This window comes from Columba livia, chromosome 16, assembly GCF_036013475.1.
Source record: "Columba livia isolate bColLiv1 breed racing homer chromosome 16, bColLiv1.pat.W.v2, whole genome shotgun sequence".
In the NCBI taxonomy this organism is placed as follows: Eukaryota; Metazoa; Chordata; class Aves; order Columbiformes; family Columbidae; genus Columba; species Columba livia.
Window position 1 is genome coordinate 13,579,615 of NC_088617.1, and position 14,354 is coordinate 13,593,968.

Consider the following 14,354-nt stretch of genomic DNA (forward strand, 5'->3'; position numbering starts at 1 on the left):
AACCCCACCCTCGTGGGGAATCAGTCCTACAAACTCACTTTGGTCTGCAATGGACATGAGGCTATGAACACCTACCAGTAAACATCAAAAGAGGACCGTTACAGAGCAGAGAAGTTATTCCGAGGTAACTCTTACAAAACCAGAACCCACGAGCAGCACAACAATCTAAAACCAAAGGTCACATTTCTCTCTGGCTTCCCACGAGAGGTCTCGTCCCCAGTCCCAGCGCGGGCCCTGCACACCTTTCACCTCCCAAATTCAGTGCAGGAAACACGTAGGGATGCTCCACACAGCCCCAGCCCCAGCCATCTCCCACAGCTCCAGCCTCGCAAAAACACACAATTCTCCCTTCTCAGCCTTTACCTCTCGCTCAGCATTTTCACGTCTGGTTTGTTCCTCTTGTTGTTGAGCTTGCACGGCAGCAACTTTCTGCTCCATGTGCAACAGCTGCTTCTCGTGCTCCCTCTCTGTCTCTGCCTTCTCCTGTTGCCATCGCTCCAGCAGCTCCTGCAGCTCTGACTGGTGCCCTTCCCGCGCGCGTGCCTGAGGACGAGAGGACAACACTTCAGGATGGAGCCCCAGCCAAGCTCCTCAAAACATGGGAAGCTTCACCCTCCTTTGGGGTTCAGGCCCAAAGAAAACCCCTCTGTCCACCGAGAAAGGGCAGCAAGAAAGGAACAAAGTTCCCGTGACTGCAGCTGGCAGGAGGGTCAGGACTCTGCGTCATAGGAGACGGGAGGCTGGTAAGAGCCCCCCTGTGCTGCCACGCTCTGCGTGGGACGCCCAACCTGCCCTTGAACTCGTCTCACGCCCATGCTCAATCTGTGGCTGCATTTCCTGTCCCAGCACAGTCCTGTGGGCTCCACGTGCCTTCGAGTACGAGCCATCGGCTCTGCTGTGGGCCCGGCAACGTGTGGCCTGCGACACGCGGTTGCTGCCATTTCACACCTCGGGCTGTTGTGCTAAAGCCAGCCCACCAAGCTCGCTTGAGGAATTAAAACACCTCTTGTTTCCTACCAGGTCTTGCAGAAGCCTCTGTATTTCTGCTTCATGATCGCTCTGCCGAAGTCTGAGGGTATCGTCATGCTGCTGTTCTCTCCGCAAGAGCTGTTGTGCCGCGTTCTCCCGTTCCTGCCTCAGGAGAGATCTCTCTGCTTCCAGCTCACGTTGAAGACACTTCACTTCCCCTGCAGACCCCACAAATGGCAAGAGTCAGAGTCTACCCAGACCCTGGTTCTGGCCTTACTGACCTTCAGCCCTTGGAGTTTCAGTGCTGGAGGGAACTGTTCCAGCTCCTTCACTCCTCACAAGCACTGCGGACAGAGAGCTGGTTTTATACCATCTTGTCTAGGCAGGGGATCACCAGAAACAAAGCACATGGGCCATCACCTTGTATCACCTCCTTGGCCTGAGTGACGATGTGAAGTCGCATCTCCAGCTGACTCCGGGCGAACTCCAGCTGAGATACGCGCTGCTGAGCCTCAAACAGGCTGCGCTCCAGGGTCTCCTTCACCGGCCTGCAGGTTGTGGACACGGAGAGAAATGAGCTTCTTGCTCCTGACACCCACAGGGAGGGATCCCAGTGACAAGTGGTTCCAGATCCCTGCCCCTGAGAACGGAAAAGGGGTTGCATGGACACCCGTGCACAGAAAGCATATTTCTACCATTTAAATAGCAATGCGGGCCCCTCCGAGGGAACGCCCAGGCTTTCCTTAGGACCCAGCGTAACACAGCAAGCCCAGCCGAATTTCATCCTGACAGCCAAATCTGAAATGGCTGCTGCCTGATCGATGGCACACAAGTAGCAGTTTTCCTGACCACGTCTGTGCCAGCCAGCAAAAGCCCAACCTCTGCTCACAGGTGCATCCCACCAGCACTTCCAATTGCTCTGCAGGGGGACACCATAAGCAGTTTTTTTTCCCCTCAAGGTTCATCCCTGTTCCGTCCCTGGAAGGTGAGAACATCCGCGAAGCACAGAGGACAGAAGAAAGCCCCGTGCAATGCTGACCAGCTCTGTAATTCCCGACAGCGAGTCATGTCCTGCCCAGGGTTCCTCCCCCTTTACCTGGCCTCTGCCAGCTGCTCGGAAAGGCCTTGTCTGTCCCGCTCCACGGCTGCCAGGCGCAGCTCCAGGGCAGCCTTCTCCTGCACCAGCACCTCCTTCTCTTCACACACCTTGGCCAGTGCGAGCCCTTGGCGAGAGGACTCCTGGCGCAACTGCTCCAGACCAGTGCTGGCCGACTCTTGCTGCCGGGACACCTGGAACGGGACAAACCGCAGCTGGAGCCCTTTCTGTGCAGCCGTGTGCAGAGCAGCCAGCGCCGCTGGCCAGCGGGCGGGAGGAGAAAGAGCTCCTGTCCCGGGGGCTCCAAGTGTGAGAGCAGCTGCTGGTCCCGCACCGAGAGCCTGGGCTGCCAAAAGGCGCTGGCCCCGCTCACTGGCAAGTGATGTGCAAGGCCAGACTGGGCTGCCTGGGACCAGCTGTGGCCCCCCCAGTGCCCAGTGCAGGGGACGGTCACTGCCCTGCTCCTGCTGGCCACACCAGTGCTGGGACAAGCCAGGCTGCTCTTGGCCTTCTTGGCCACCTGGGCACAGGCCGCCTCATGTTCAGCCGCTGCCGACTGGATTCTGCCTCAGAAAAAGGATTCAGAGCTACACAGTTTGTTTCTTTTGCCACAGGTGACAGCAGTCACCCTGCTCTGATCCACAGACAACACGATCACCTCTTTGCAGCTCAGCAAAAGCCACAGAAGAGGCCAACACGGACCAGAGGATTAAAAGAATCCACAGAAGCAGAGGACAGCGCAGAGAACTGCAGAACTGCTCCGCAAGCCATCAACACGGTGCCAAAAAGAAGGGAACAAACCCCCTGCCCTCCAGGGCTCCCGAGTGTCTCCTTGACACAAACCCTGCAGCAGCCAGCAGACACAGCTTCACTCAGCCAAGCAGCCAAACGCCCACCCACAAGCACCAGCTTCTTGGTCTCACCTCACTGAGCTGCTCTTGGGTTTCTTCCTTCTCCTCTGCCAGTCTCCTCAGCTGCACCCGCAGCCCCTCCTGCTGCTCCTCTGCTTCCTGCAGCAGCTGCTCCAGCTGGGCTTTCTCTGCACAGAGCTCTGCCTTGGTTCTTTCACACCAGCTCAGCTGCTCCTGCTCACAGACTCTTGCTCTCTCCAGCTCGGCCACTTTCTCTGACACAACCTCATTCTCTTGCTCCAGCTACAACCACAGAAGCAGAGAGCACATCAAAGACAGGAACATTTCCTACGAGGGAGCTTTGGCTTGGACAGGACAAGGAACAACATTTGCACAGCCAGCCAGTCCTACTGCTGGAAGGCAAGAAGGCTGAGAAGCAGCAGCAGCTGGAGACAAACAGCTGGCAAGAGCTTTGGCAACTCTGCTCACCTGCAGCACAAGGTTGTTCAGCTGCACTTTCTCCACTGCAAGAGCTTCATTGATACTGCTCATGTTGGCTGCTGCAGCACGGAGATCAGCTATTTCAACACTCAGGCTCCTCTGAGACCCTGTCAACTCTGCTACTGACTGCTTGGCCAGAAAAAAGGCCAAAAAAGACAGCAAAAAGGCTGTACAGAGACAGAGCTCTCTTTATGCTGCTCTCCATTTCTCACCAAGAATCAGCTAACAGCAAAAACACTGTGCTATGCAATCTCTTTGCCAGTCTGGTCTTATTCAGAAGAGCTTCTGTCAGTCTGATGATTTTTCTGTCCCTTCTGTTTAAAGCAACAGTTTGACCAGGCACAGAAACAGGGCTGTGCAGAATCCGTGTGTTTAAAACGTGAACACAGCTCATCTACGAATCACAGCAGCAGCCACAAAAGATCATGTTGGTAACAGCAAAGTTTAAAACAGCTTCACCTGTCCTGAAGCTCCTTCTTCTCCTGGTCACCAGAGGTTGGACGGGAGCAGCTCACGAGCACAGCTCCAGAAAGCCTCATGTGCTCTGCCTTCAGCTCGGACAAATCTCTGAAGAAGAATCAAGAAAGAGACCGTGTTCGCAGCACCATCTCTATCAGCTCACTCGCTTCTGAAGCGCATCATTGTGCACCGGTCCCAGCTGGCAGGAAAGGTGACATCTTGGCTGGGACGAGCCGCTCATCTGGCACTTTGGGACCAGGACACAGCAGGACAGTTGAGCGATGAGTCTGTTTTCTCCTCAGAGATGAGAAGAAATGTGTGGGACAGCCAGAAGGCCTCAAGGACCTCCACTGACTCTGACTGACTGTTGCTGCTGCTCTAGCTTATTAACATACTCTCATTGTCATTAATAGATGCACGGAAGTTCACCAAGGTCCCCAGCTTTTATACCCTGGGGATCAGCCTTGAGCGACCTGACAAAAAGAGGTATCAGACCAAGAAAGACAAAATTGGAACATGCAGTAACGGTGGAGAAGCTATTCTTTCTCTCTGATTTGGGGTTGCCCACCTGCCACCCTTCTTGCATTGGTTTCTGTCACTTGGTTTTGGTTGCAAATTAAGGCTGATTTAAACTTACTATTTATTTGGAGTTGTTTTGGGGTGCCTCCATGAGAGCCCCCCCTTGAGGGGCAGGGACCCAGGCATCTAGCGCCCCACATCCTGCCCCACAGCAGTGCTGAGCACCCAGGTATCTGCCCCACCACTTCTCAGCTCCCTGCCCCCCAGTGCTGCAGGGGACCCAGGTGTCCGGCCCATGTGTGCCCCACAGCCCCCTAAGCTGCTGGTGAGGTGGGGCTGAAAATTAGCTTTTTCAGATCCGTGAAGCCCTTATGGGTCTTAGGAGGGACTTGAGGGTCCCCATTGCACACAAAGCCCACCCCCCCACACCACAGGTTCTGGGGAAAGGAAATGATCCTTTTCCTTTTGTCTGCCAGCCCAAGCAAATGTCTTTGGGCTGGAGCTGCTGCTCCACGGGCCTTGGGAGACCATTTCTAGACCCTTTTTAGACCGTTTCCCTCTCATGAGCAAAGCAGCCGCCGCTCAGGGAATTGCCCTGACTTGGCCCCCAGACCCAAAGCAACAGTGGTGCCCCCCGTGCCTCCCCCAGCTTTCACCTGCACAGGACAGGCCGGGAGGCCACGCCGGTCGGTCTTGAGGGGAGAAGAGGAGAAAAGGAGCTCCCGGGGCAGAGAAACGCAGAGCCCGGCACCCAGGGCACACGGAGCGCCGCGCTGGGTACCCAGAGGCAGCTCTACAGAAATTCACTTCGCTACAGCTCCGTGTTCGGAAAAAGACACACAGGAGTCAAACCAAAACTTCATTTGAATAACGAGGAGCCTGCCAGGCATATCCCTGTGGGGTCTCTTCCAAAACACAGGGGACACAGCCCCCGTTGACCCCAGTTCCCCAGCCCTAGCTCCCGGCCGCAATGATCCCTCCTCCTTTCCCCATGGGCTGAGGTACTCGGAGGGTACAACCTTTCCGATCCGCCTGCTCCCCACGTCCCCACCCACCCCGGGAGCTGCCCGGTTCAACCTCACTGCCCTCATTGCAGCATCGGGCTGTCGCAGCCCATGTTTGTAAAGACCCGGGACAGCTGCTCCTGCCCCAGGCAAAGGGCTCTGCTGGGCACCCACAGGCACACGCAGGCTCAGGGCTGCACCCCAGGACACACGCAGGGCCCAGGAGGAGCCGAGCTCAGCTCTTTTATGGGAGCGCTCCAGAAACTTCTCTCAGCCGAGGCGTTTCATTGGTCACGGGCCCTGTCTGTCCACCAAGGGTGGGAACATTACCATAGTGGTCTCCTGGGCCAGAAGCTTCTGGTGCTTTGGGGGCGGGGGGAAGCGAATCTGCCCCCTGGGCAAGGGAGAAACAGCAGAGAGGTCGCTCAGCAACTGCTGCCCACAAGCAGCAGCCCTGGCATTTCCCAGCTCCCTCAACACATTGAGCGTATTTCCAGTCCAGAACTCCAGCCCAAACTACTCAGGCTCCAGGACCACACATTCAGTTAATTAACTATCTATATTACATCAGTTCACTATATATCATAAGTAATAGATCATTTATATATAATATATGACATTCTTATAATCACAACCATTGATTTCTGTGCATTTACATATATATATATCTAGCTTTATTATATATATTTATATATAATATGTATTACATTACATTACATTACATTACATTATATATATGATTTATCTATTATATGTATTTTTATATATATAGTTTTAATTATGGATATTTTGGCTACTTCCTCGGCCTGCTCTTCTGCATTGAGACAATATCCCAGGTGTCTTGGGAAGATTTTCCTCTATCCCTCATTGTAACCTTAGTGGTATTGTCCTACTTGGAGCTTTTTCAGAACTCTCTTATGGGAGAGATGGTCACTGCACTCCCTGAATTTCAGTCTATAGCCCTGGCAGAGCCAGGCAATGGTGCACCATGAATAGTGGATGTATTGTGAGGGTTGTACTGATCTCAGCTGTCAAAATGGAGCACTGCCGGCCCTGCTGGGGCTTCTCCCTTTGGGAGCTGGCAAAGGAGCAGCAGATGTGCTTAAACACAGCGAGCTGGGGCCTCTGATGGGCTGTGGTGGTGGAGCTGAGGTGTCCTGTTGTCTGCACCATGAACACAATCACTGGAGATGTGCTGATTGCCTTCACCACTGTAGCTCTCTGCTCCGTGTGACCTCAGCCAGCAAAAGGATGCTTTCAAAAGGCAGAGCTATGGGAGAGGCAAACCAGGGCTGCCTGTGTTGGCGAATCTTCACGGAATAGTTTGGGCTGGAACCTTTGAAGATCATCTACTCCAAGCCCCTGAAATGAGCAGGGACACCTTCAGCATTTTAGAGCACAAGTCTTACGAGGAACAGCTGAGGGAACAGGAGTTGTTTGTGTGTGCATGTTTGTTATGTATGGAAGACCAGTAAGGGTAGACCAGCAGTCTGAGGGCCGTACCAAGCTCAGTAGTTTCATGGCAATGTCCTCAACCCCGGCCCCAGGGAGGCAGCAGACTTCTCTATGGGGAAGGTCTGTCTGGCATTTTGGACCTTCTGTTCCTGACAGAAGCGAGTCACCTACAACTGAAACCCATTTTTGTCTTCCTCGTGTAGCTGCTCTTGATAGAGCAGGTATGCTTCCTGACCCTGTCAACACCTCTGGTGTGGATGGGCCTTCATCCTCATGATCCATTGACTGGTCTTCCACATCCAGAGCCTCATACCTGTTGTACAGACGCACCTGGGAGGGCGAGGTGGGCAAGGAGGGGTTTCACCTGCTGCCCCAAGTGTGGACTTGCTTCCATTCACTCCTTTCCCTTGAGCTACTGCCTCCAGCCTGGCAGGGTGAGGGTAAAGGAACCCCTTAATCTTGGTGGGTTTTGTTGGGTATTTTTGGTGGCTCTTCCTGTCCCAGGGAAGCCAGAGCATAGTCCCACCAGTCTCCTTAGACTCCCTGATGCTTCTTAACCTTCCTGCTTCCTCTCTTAGCTCTGCCACCAGGCTGAGCAGATGGACACCTGGTCACCCCTCACACAGCTCTGATCTCTACTGCCATCCCACCCCAGGAAAGGCTCTGGCACTGCCAGCAGCCCCAGACCTGCAGGGCTGCATGTTTCCCTGGCAGCTCTGCCTCGGTTGCTGCAGGACCTTCCTGGCAAGTGCAGAGGACACGACTTTCTGCTGGGTGGATACCATGGCCAAGCTCCTCCTAGGAGGGTGACAACCACCAGCTGAGCTCGGCTCTTGAGCCGGCGAGGTGACGGCGCCCTCCCCGCACGCACGGGCCTTGCCACACGCTGCGGGCTGGCGCTGCTGCTGACAGGTGGGGGGAGAGCGGCGGTCAGCGTGGCTCCGGCCAGGAACAGGTCTCCTCGGCGCCTCTGGCCAGAACTCCCGGCTCTGGGTGTCCTCTCTCGGCATTTCCCGCCTCAGGAAACCCCTCAGCGTGGCAAGGTGTGCCGCTCCGCCGCCCATCGGGTGCAGGAGCAGCTCCCTCAGCCAAGAAGGCAGCCACAAGCCAGCACTTGGCAACAAACTCTTTATTGGAAGCACAGGGCTGTACTTGGCGGAGCTGCCCAGGGCTCTCCGCGTCTCTTGCCGCAGCCCTGCCCAGGACATGGCCCGCCAGCCTCCCAGCTAACGGCCTCGCTGCTGACGCGGCTGCTGGGGCTCGCCTCCCACCGGCTGGCCGCGCGCTGCTCTGCGTCGTGCTGCTCTCTGGGCAGGGCCCTTCGGAGCTGCCGGAGGGACGGGCTGTCTGCAGAGCTGTGGGCCCGTGGAGGGGCGGGTGTCCTCAGCGGGACGGCTCTCCTCTCCGGATCCAGGTCCGGGCCACTTTGCTCCCTTGGCGGCTTCCAGGCTCCGCTCTTCAGGTGCGCCGGGGAATCCTTGTCCTTCCTCCAGGCCTGGACTTGAGAAAGGCGCCTGGGGTGGCTGCGGCCGTCTGTTGGAGACACCTCCCCTGAGAAGCTCCAGCACTGCAGAACATGTGCAGCTACAGCCTCCTTCAGACTGAGAGGCTCCAATGGCTTCCAAGGTGCTGCAAACAATGTTGACAGCTTCTCTGGTCAGATGGTGAAGCAAATCCTTTGAAGTTGCTCTGTCGGAAGCTGCTGTTTCAGCTTGCCCCGATTTCTCTTCCTCAGATTTGCCTGCTCCGGTGGTTCCTCCGGCAACAGGCCCTGGCTCAGATGTGCCGGATGCAAAGTGCTTCCCCAAGCTCTCCGACACGGTCGCTGTGAGCTGCTTGGCCGCCAGTCCAATTTGCTGCCGATGGTGCAGAGAAGAGATCTCCGGAGGCTCTGCAGCTCTGAGCGCACCGGCTGCACCTTTGTGTCCCAGCTCAGGTTGGGAGGGGCTTTGGCCCTTGCCCAAAGCTGCATTGACTCTTAAGCGTCGCCCCCATTTCATGGAGTTGTTTTCTCCTTTGGGTGGAGGTGGGCACGATGGTTTCTGAGGCAGCAGCAGCCGCTGTCCCAGACAAGATGGTTTCTGAGGCAGCAGCAGCCGCTGTCCCAGGCGAGAAGTGTCCATCTCTCCCGTCAGTTTGGGAGCATGCTCTAACTTGGGCAGGTGTCGCGGAGGCTTCTCCTGCAAGGTGACAGCAGGTTGTGTCTGGCTGTGGGCTGGACAAGCGCTCCCGGCCCTGCGTGCTGAGGCGTCCCGCGGGCCCAGGACAGGGCTCTGCTCCAGCCCCGCGACGAGGGCGGAAGGGAAGGGCTTCCCTCGGGACGCTGCGTGTCTGTGAACACCCCGCTTTGCTGACCTGCTCTCGGATGGACGCTTTCTCGGCCTCCAGCTTGAGCGTGGTCCGGTACTGCCTGTACTGGTTGAACTCCTTCAGCGAGCAAACCACCTGTGGAGAGCCGGGGGCAGAAATCCCCCAAGCGCTGTGAAGCCGGCTGCGCAGACCGCCTTCCCGAAACAGCCGGGCCCGGCGGGAGGGGAGCTGCTCCTCTGCACACCCTCCTCTGCGCTCGGGAACCCCACTGGGAGGGAACCGTTTTGATCAGCCCCATCGCATCCAAACCTACGTTGCCATCGCTGGTGACTAAACCCTGTCTCTTCAGCCACTGCACGTTGTCCTTGCGTTGGTGGTAGGCCTGCAGATGTGGGTCATGCAGGCTGTTGTACTCGTTGCTCATGCGGCGGCCCAGGGGATCCCCAAGGTCAAACAAGCCCGAGGGCCGGTGAAGCTGTGAGAGACGTTCCAGAGTGTGAGCGGGGCAGGAAGGAGCCGCAGGGACGAACGCACCTCCCAGCTCCTCACGCACACAGGCCGGCATTTCCAAACCTGCGAGGCCCAGACTAATTCCTGGCTTACTTCCCACCACAGGAAAGATCTCTCTACTTGAGAGACTCTCCAGCGGAGAAGAAAGCCTGAGCCCAGGCGCTCTGCCTGGTGCCGATCTGCTGGTGCTGGAGGAGCACAGGGGGCTGTTTACTGCGGGGCCAGAGGGCTGCACCCAGTGCTGCACCTGCAAGGAGCTGAGCCGAAATGCTACGGAATGCCGCTGCTCTGGGCACGTTCTCCTTTCTCTGGGCACCGGGGAGCCAGGAGCTTCCCTCGAGTCCCCAGCCCCGGCCGACTGAAGGGCTGCAGCTCCCGCTGTAGAGCAGGGGGCCACGAGGACTTCTCGGGATGACGGGGACCCCATAAAAGAGGAGAGCCCTCCTACCCCTTTCTTCTGCCTTTACCTTTTCCCCCAGCTTTCCCCTGCTGAACACAGGCTTGGAGCCGGGTGTCACGGGGATCTTGACACCGAGGGTGAGGTCCAGCAGCTTAGGGTCCATTGGGCCAGTAGCTGCTTCTCCCAGGTGTTGTCTTCTGTGTCCGAGCTAGGAAGACAGAGACCCTCAGGCACAGCTCAATGAGCCTCCTGCCCAGCGGCTGCAAGAAAGGGCCCGTCCCAATGCCCCCGAGCAGCCCCGCCATGTCCCAGGCTCCCCGGCTGAGCCCTCTCCATCGCCCCGCTGCTCACCTCTGCCTGTTTGACAGTGCCCTGAGCACCGCGTCTGCCTTTGGGACAGCAGCGGTGAGACTGCACAGCTCCTGCACTCAGCACCGCGTCTGCCTTTGGGACAGCAGCGGTGAGACTGCGCTGCACAGCTCCTGCACTCAGCACCGCGTCTGCCTTTAGGACTCCAGCAGTCAGTCTGTGCTCCACGGCTCCTTCCAAGAGCTCTCCTAGAGCTGCGTCCTGCGCTGGCTCCTGTCGCTCCAGAGGCACCCGGCAGCAGATGCCACGGCCGCTCTCCCGGCGAGCGGCTTTATAGAGCACTCGCCATTGTGGCATCGCGGCGTTGCCGCATTGTCACATCACTGGTTGCCGTGACGCTGCCCTGCTGCTGCCCACCGCCCCGTGTGAGGCCCGTCTGGAGGCCCGTTTGGACAGGCCTGTGGCCCCCGCCCTTCCTGGCCCGGCTTGGAGGGGTCATCTCCACAGGCCCCTTCTCACCTCAACTCTCCTGTGATGCTGTGAAGCAAAGCAGCATCCTCCGCAACCGGGAAGAAAGACAAGGAACTGCCACACCAAAGACACTGGGTCCTGGCTGGGGTTTGCCCGCTATTCCCGTTCAGAGCTCTTCCCTGCTATGGGCAAAGCAGCCTCAGCTCCGGGAATTGCACTGAATTGGATTTTTGGCCCATCGCTGTCAACATCTAATTCCGGATTCGCATCTCATGAAACAGCGAAGGCAAACCGGGGCTGAGGGACACCCCTCTTCTCCCCTTTCCTCAGGGTCCCCTTCAGCCCAGACACCTCTCTGCCCCTTCCCAGTCTCCCCTGCCCTGGCTTCTGCTCTGGTTTCTCAGTGCTTTTTGGCTGGATTTGGTGAGGTCACTGACAGCCCGTTCCCCAGCTGGTGTAGGTCCTGCCAAATGGCAGCCCAACCATGGAGCGTAACGAGTGTAAGGCCGAGTTTGGGGTGTACAGTTTCCTGTGGGGACCAGAGGGTTGTGCACGGTGCTGCACCTGTCAGGAGCTGAGCTGAAGCACTGCCAACAGCCGTGCCGTTTCCTCTGGCAGTTCCCTCGGATTGCAAAGTGCACAGCCCAGGTGTGACGTTCCTCTGCTTCCAAAGACACCCCTTGAATGTGCACCAGCAGCTGCTCTTCTCCTGCTTTGCAAGTGGGAACCCTGAGTTGTGCAGTTGCATGGACCTGCAGCCAGGGCACAGCACAGGGCACAGGGGACACGTTCACTGGAATCGTGGTCTTAAGGGCTTTTATAGCGTGTTCCTCAAAGTAAGCAACTATCATTTCTGCACTTATGCAAAAGGGCCCCTAATGAAAACACGCTGCTTCACTTCAAGATAAAGGACAGGCTGTTGTCATCATTGCCAGGTGCCAGGTGGGAGCTGCCCACAGGCTTCTCCAGTGCCATTTGCTGGCGAAGCCTGTTGTGGGGCAGGGCTGTGTGCAGCCCGACGTGGCCCTGTGCCCTGTGGGGCAGCGCTTGCGTGGGTCGCCAGCCCCTCCATGCCCACCAGTCTCCAGTCAGGACCAGTGCCGGCGCCGGGGATGGAGATGTTCAGCGTGCTTCAGGAGCAGTCGCGCTGTGACTTGGGAGAGGGAACCCTGCATGGACAGGGAAAAATGCGACGGCGATCTTAACTTTTTTATGCATAAATAAAGGTAATGTGATAACGGTAAGATGCACGAACCCTGTGATAAAATGCTGAGAATCCAAGCAGGGCAAACTGCACAGAGCTGGGGGGCAGCTCACAGGCAGGAGCGGGCAGCCCTGAGGCCATCCTGGGTGGTTTGGATAACCACACTAGTGAGAGGAGAGGAAAAACACAGGTGGCTCACCATGGGCTGCTGCAGATGAACTCTTGAGTACCTTTCCTTTGCCGCTGTCACGGTTGACATAAAGACTGGAAGGAGCGTTTGCACCTCTGATAGAGCAGGCAAAGGGCTGAGAGGATGACGGGCTCAGCAAGCAGACAGTTTGCGCGGCAGGGGATCCATGAGCCAGGTTTGCACGTGTTTAGTTTCATCATGGTTCTGCATGGGTGGCTGTTGGTTCTCTGAGCCTCTGCTTGTGCACTGAACTCCCTTTCCACTCAGCCTTCTCAGTCCCTGCTGCACACACCATCCCAGCAGCCTCACTAACACCTCTCCAGAGCATTTATTGTTTTTATTAGGCACCAGAGATTCATGGTGCTATGAAGGGTTGTGTCCTGCAAGGGCTGCCCTCCTGCTTCGAGGGCAGAACAAACAGAACAGATTTACAATAAAAGCGCTAAGCAAACCTTTACTGTAAAACTCTGGCCCCATGCTGTCACCAGCCTCCTGTGCACGGGACACACAGGACAGAGGTGTCCCTGCAGTTCAGGGTACAGTTTCCATTGTCATACCTGGTGTTTCTTCAATGGGTGGCAATAGAAAGGGTTAAAAGCCCCTTTGCAGGCTGCTGTTTGTTTGGGCTGACACGTTTCTGCTGCACTGAACAAGGAGCAGCCCAGGTGAACGCTACAGAAGGGGCCTGCAGAGCCGGCCCCGTCAAACAGCGGGTGAGGGATCTGTGACCTGGGCTGACCTCCCCAGCAGTGCACACACCGAAGCGCTTTGCGGAGGTCAGGAAATGCTGCAGGCGAGGTGGCGGCAGTGTGACCCCACGGGGACACACAGCTGCACGGGGCTCCTGCCAGCGCTGCAGGAGCTGTGCTGCCCTGCCGGCCCAGGGCTGCCGGGGCCCTGCGCCCTCGTACCCTCAGCCACGACCCAGTGCCAGACGATGCCAGGCTGTGGGCAAGTGTAGAGTCTTGTATCTGGGCAGGAACAGCCCCAGGTTCCAGTGTAAGTTGGGCAATGACCTATTAGAGAGCAGCGTAGGGGAAAGGGACCTGGGGGTCCTGGGGACAGCAGGGTGACCATGAGCCAGCACTGGGCCCTTGTGGCCAGGAAGGCCAATGGTACCTGGGGTGGGTTAGAAGGGGGTGGTCAGTAGGTCAGAGAGGTTCTCCTGCCCCTCTGCTCTGCCCTGGGGAGACCACATCTGGAATATTGTGTCCAGTTGTGGCCCCTCAGTTCCAGCAGGACAGGGAACTGCTGCAGAGAGTCCAGCGCAGCCACCAAGATGCTGAAGGGAGTGGAGCATCTCCCGTGTGAGGAAAGGCTGAGGGAGCTGGGGCTCTGGAGCTGGACAAGAGGAGACTGAGGGGGGACTCATTCATGGGGATCAATATGGAAAGGGGGAGTGTCAGGAGGATGGAGCCAGGCTCTTCTGGTGACAACCAGTGACAGGACAAGGGGCAATGGGTACAAACTGCAACACAGGAGGTTCCACTTGAATTTGAGAAGAAACTTCTTCCCAGTGAGGATGCCAGAGCCTGGCCCAGGCTGCCCAGGGGCGTTGTGGAGTCTCCTTCCTTGGAGACATTCAAAACCCGCCTGGACATGTTCCTGCGTGCCCTCATCTAGACGTTCCTGCTCCGGCAGGGAATTGGACTGGATGAGCTTTTGAGGTCCCTTCCAATCCCAAACACACTGTGATACTGTGATGCTGGATCGATGGGCCGAGGGCAATCGTCTGAGGTTCAACAAGGGCAAGTGCCGGGTCCTGCACCTGGGTCACAACAACCCCATGAACGCTGCAGGCTGGGGAAGAGCAGCTGGAAAAGGACCTGGTGGTGTTGGTGACAGCAGCTGAACATGAGCCAGCGTGTGCCCAGGTGGCCATAAAGGCCACCAGCATACTGGCTTGTATCAGGAATAATGTGGCCAGCAGGACGAGAGAAGTGATTGTGCCACTGTCCTGGGCACTGGGGAGGCCAAACCTTGAATCCTGGGGTCAGTTTTGGCCCCTCACAACAAGAATCCTTGAGGTGCTGGAGTGAGTTCAGAGAAGGAAACAGAGCTGGTGAGGGGCTGGAGCACAAGTGTGATGAAAATGCTGGTTGCTTC

At 57.1% G+C, this 14,354-nt stretch overlaps 1 protein-coding gene across 1 annotated transcript; it reads right to left on the reverse strand.

Moving 5' to 3' along the window:
* Positions 1-243: 243 nt before the first annotated feature.
* On the reverse strand, positions 244-3,572 carry LOC110356742 (centrosome-associated protein CEP250-like). Its single transcript, XM_065032591.1, has 6 exons — positions 3,406-3,572; positions 2,989-3,219; positions 2,066-2,259; positions 1,390-1,517; positions 1,018-1,187; positions 244-543 (listed from the first exon to the last, which is right to left on the reverse strand). The coding sequence occupies exons 1-6, from the start codon at positions 3,466-3,468 to the stop codon at positions 259-261; spliced, it is 1,071 nt and encodes a 356-aa protein (XP_064888663.1). The 5' UTR covers positions 3,469-3,572; the 3' UTR covers positions 244-258.
* Positions 3,573-14,354: the final 10,782 nt, after the last annotated feature.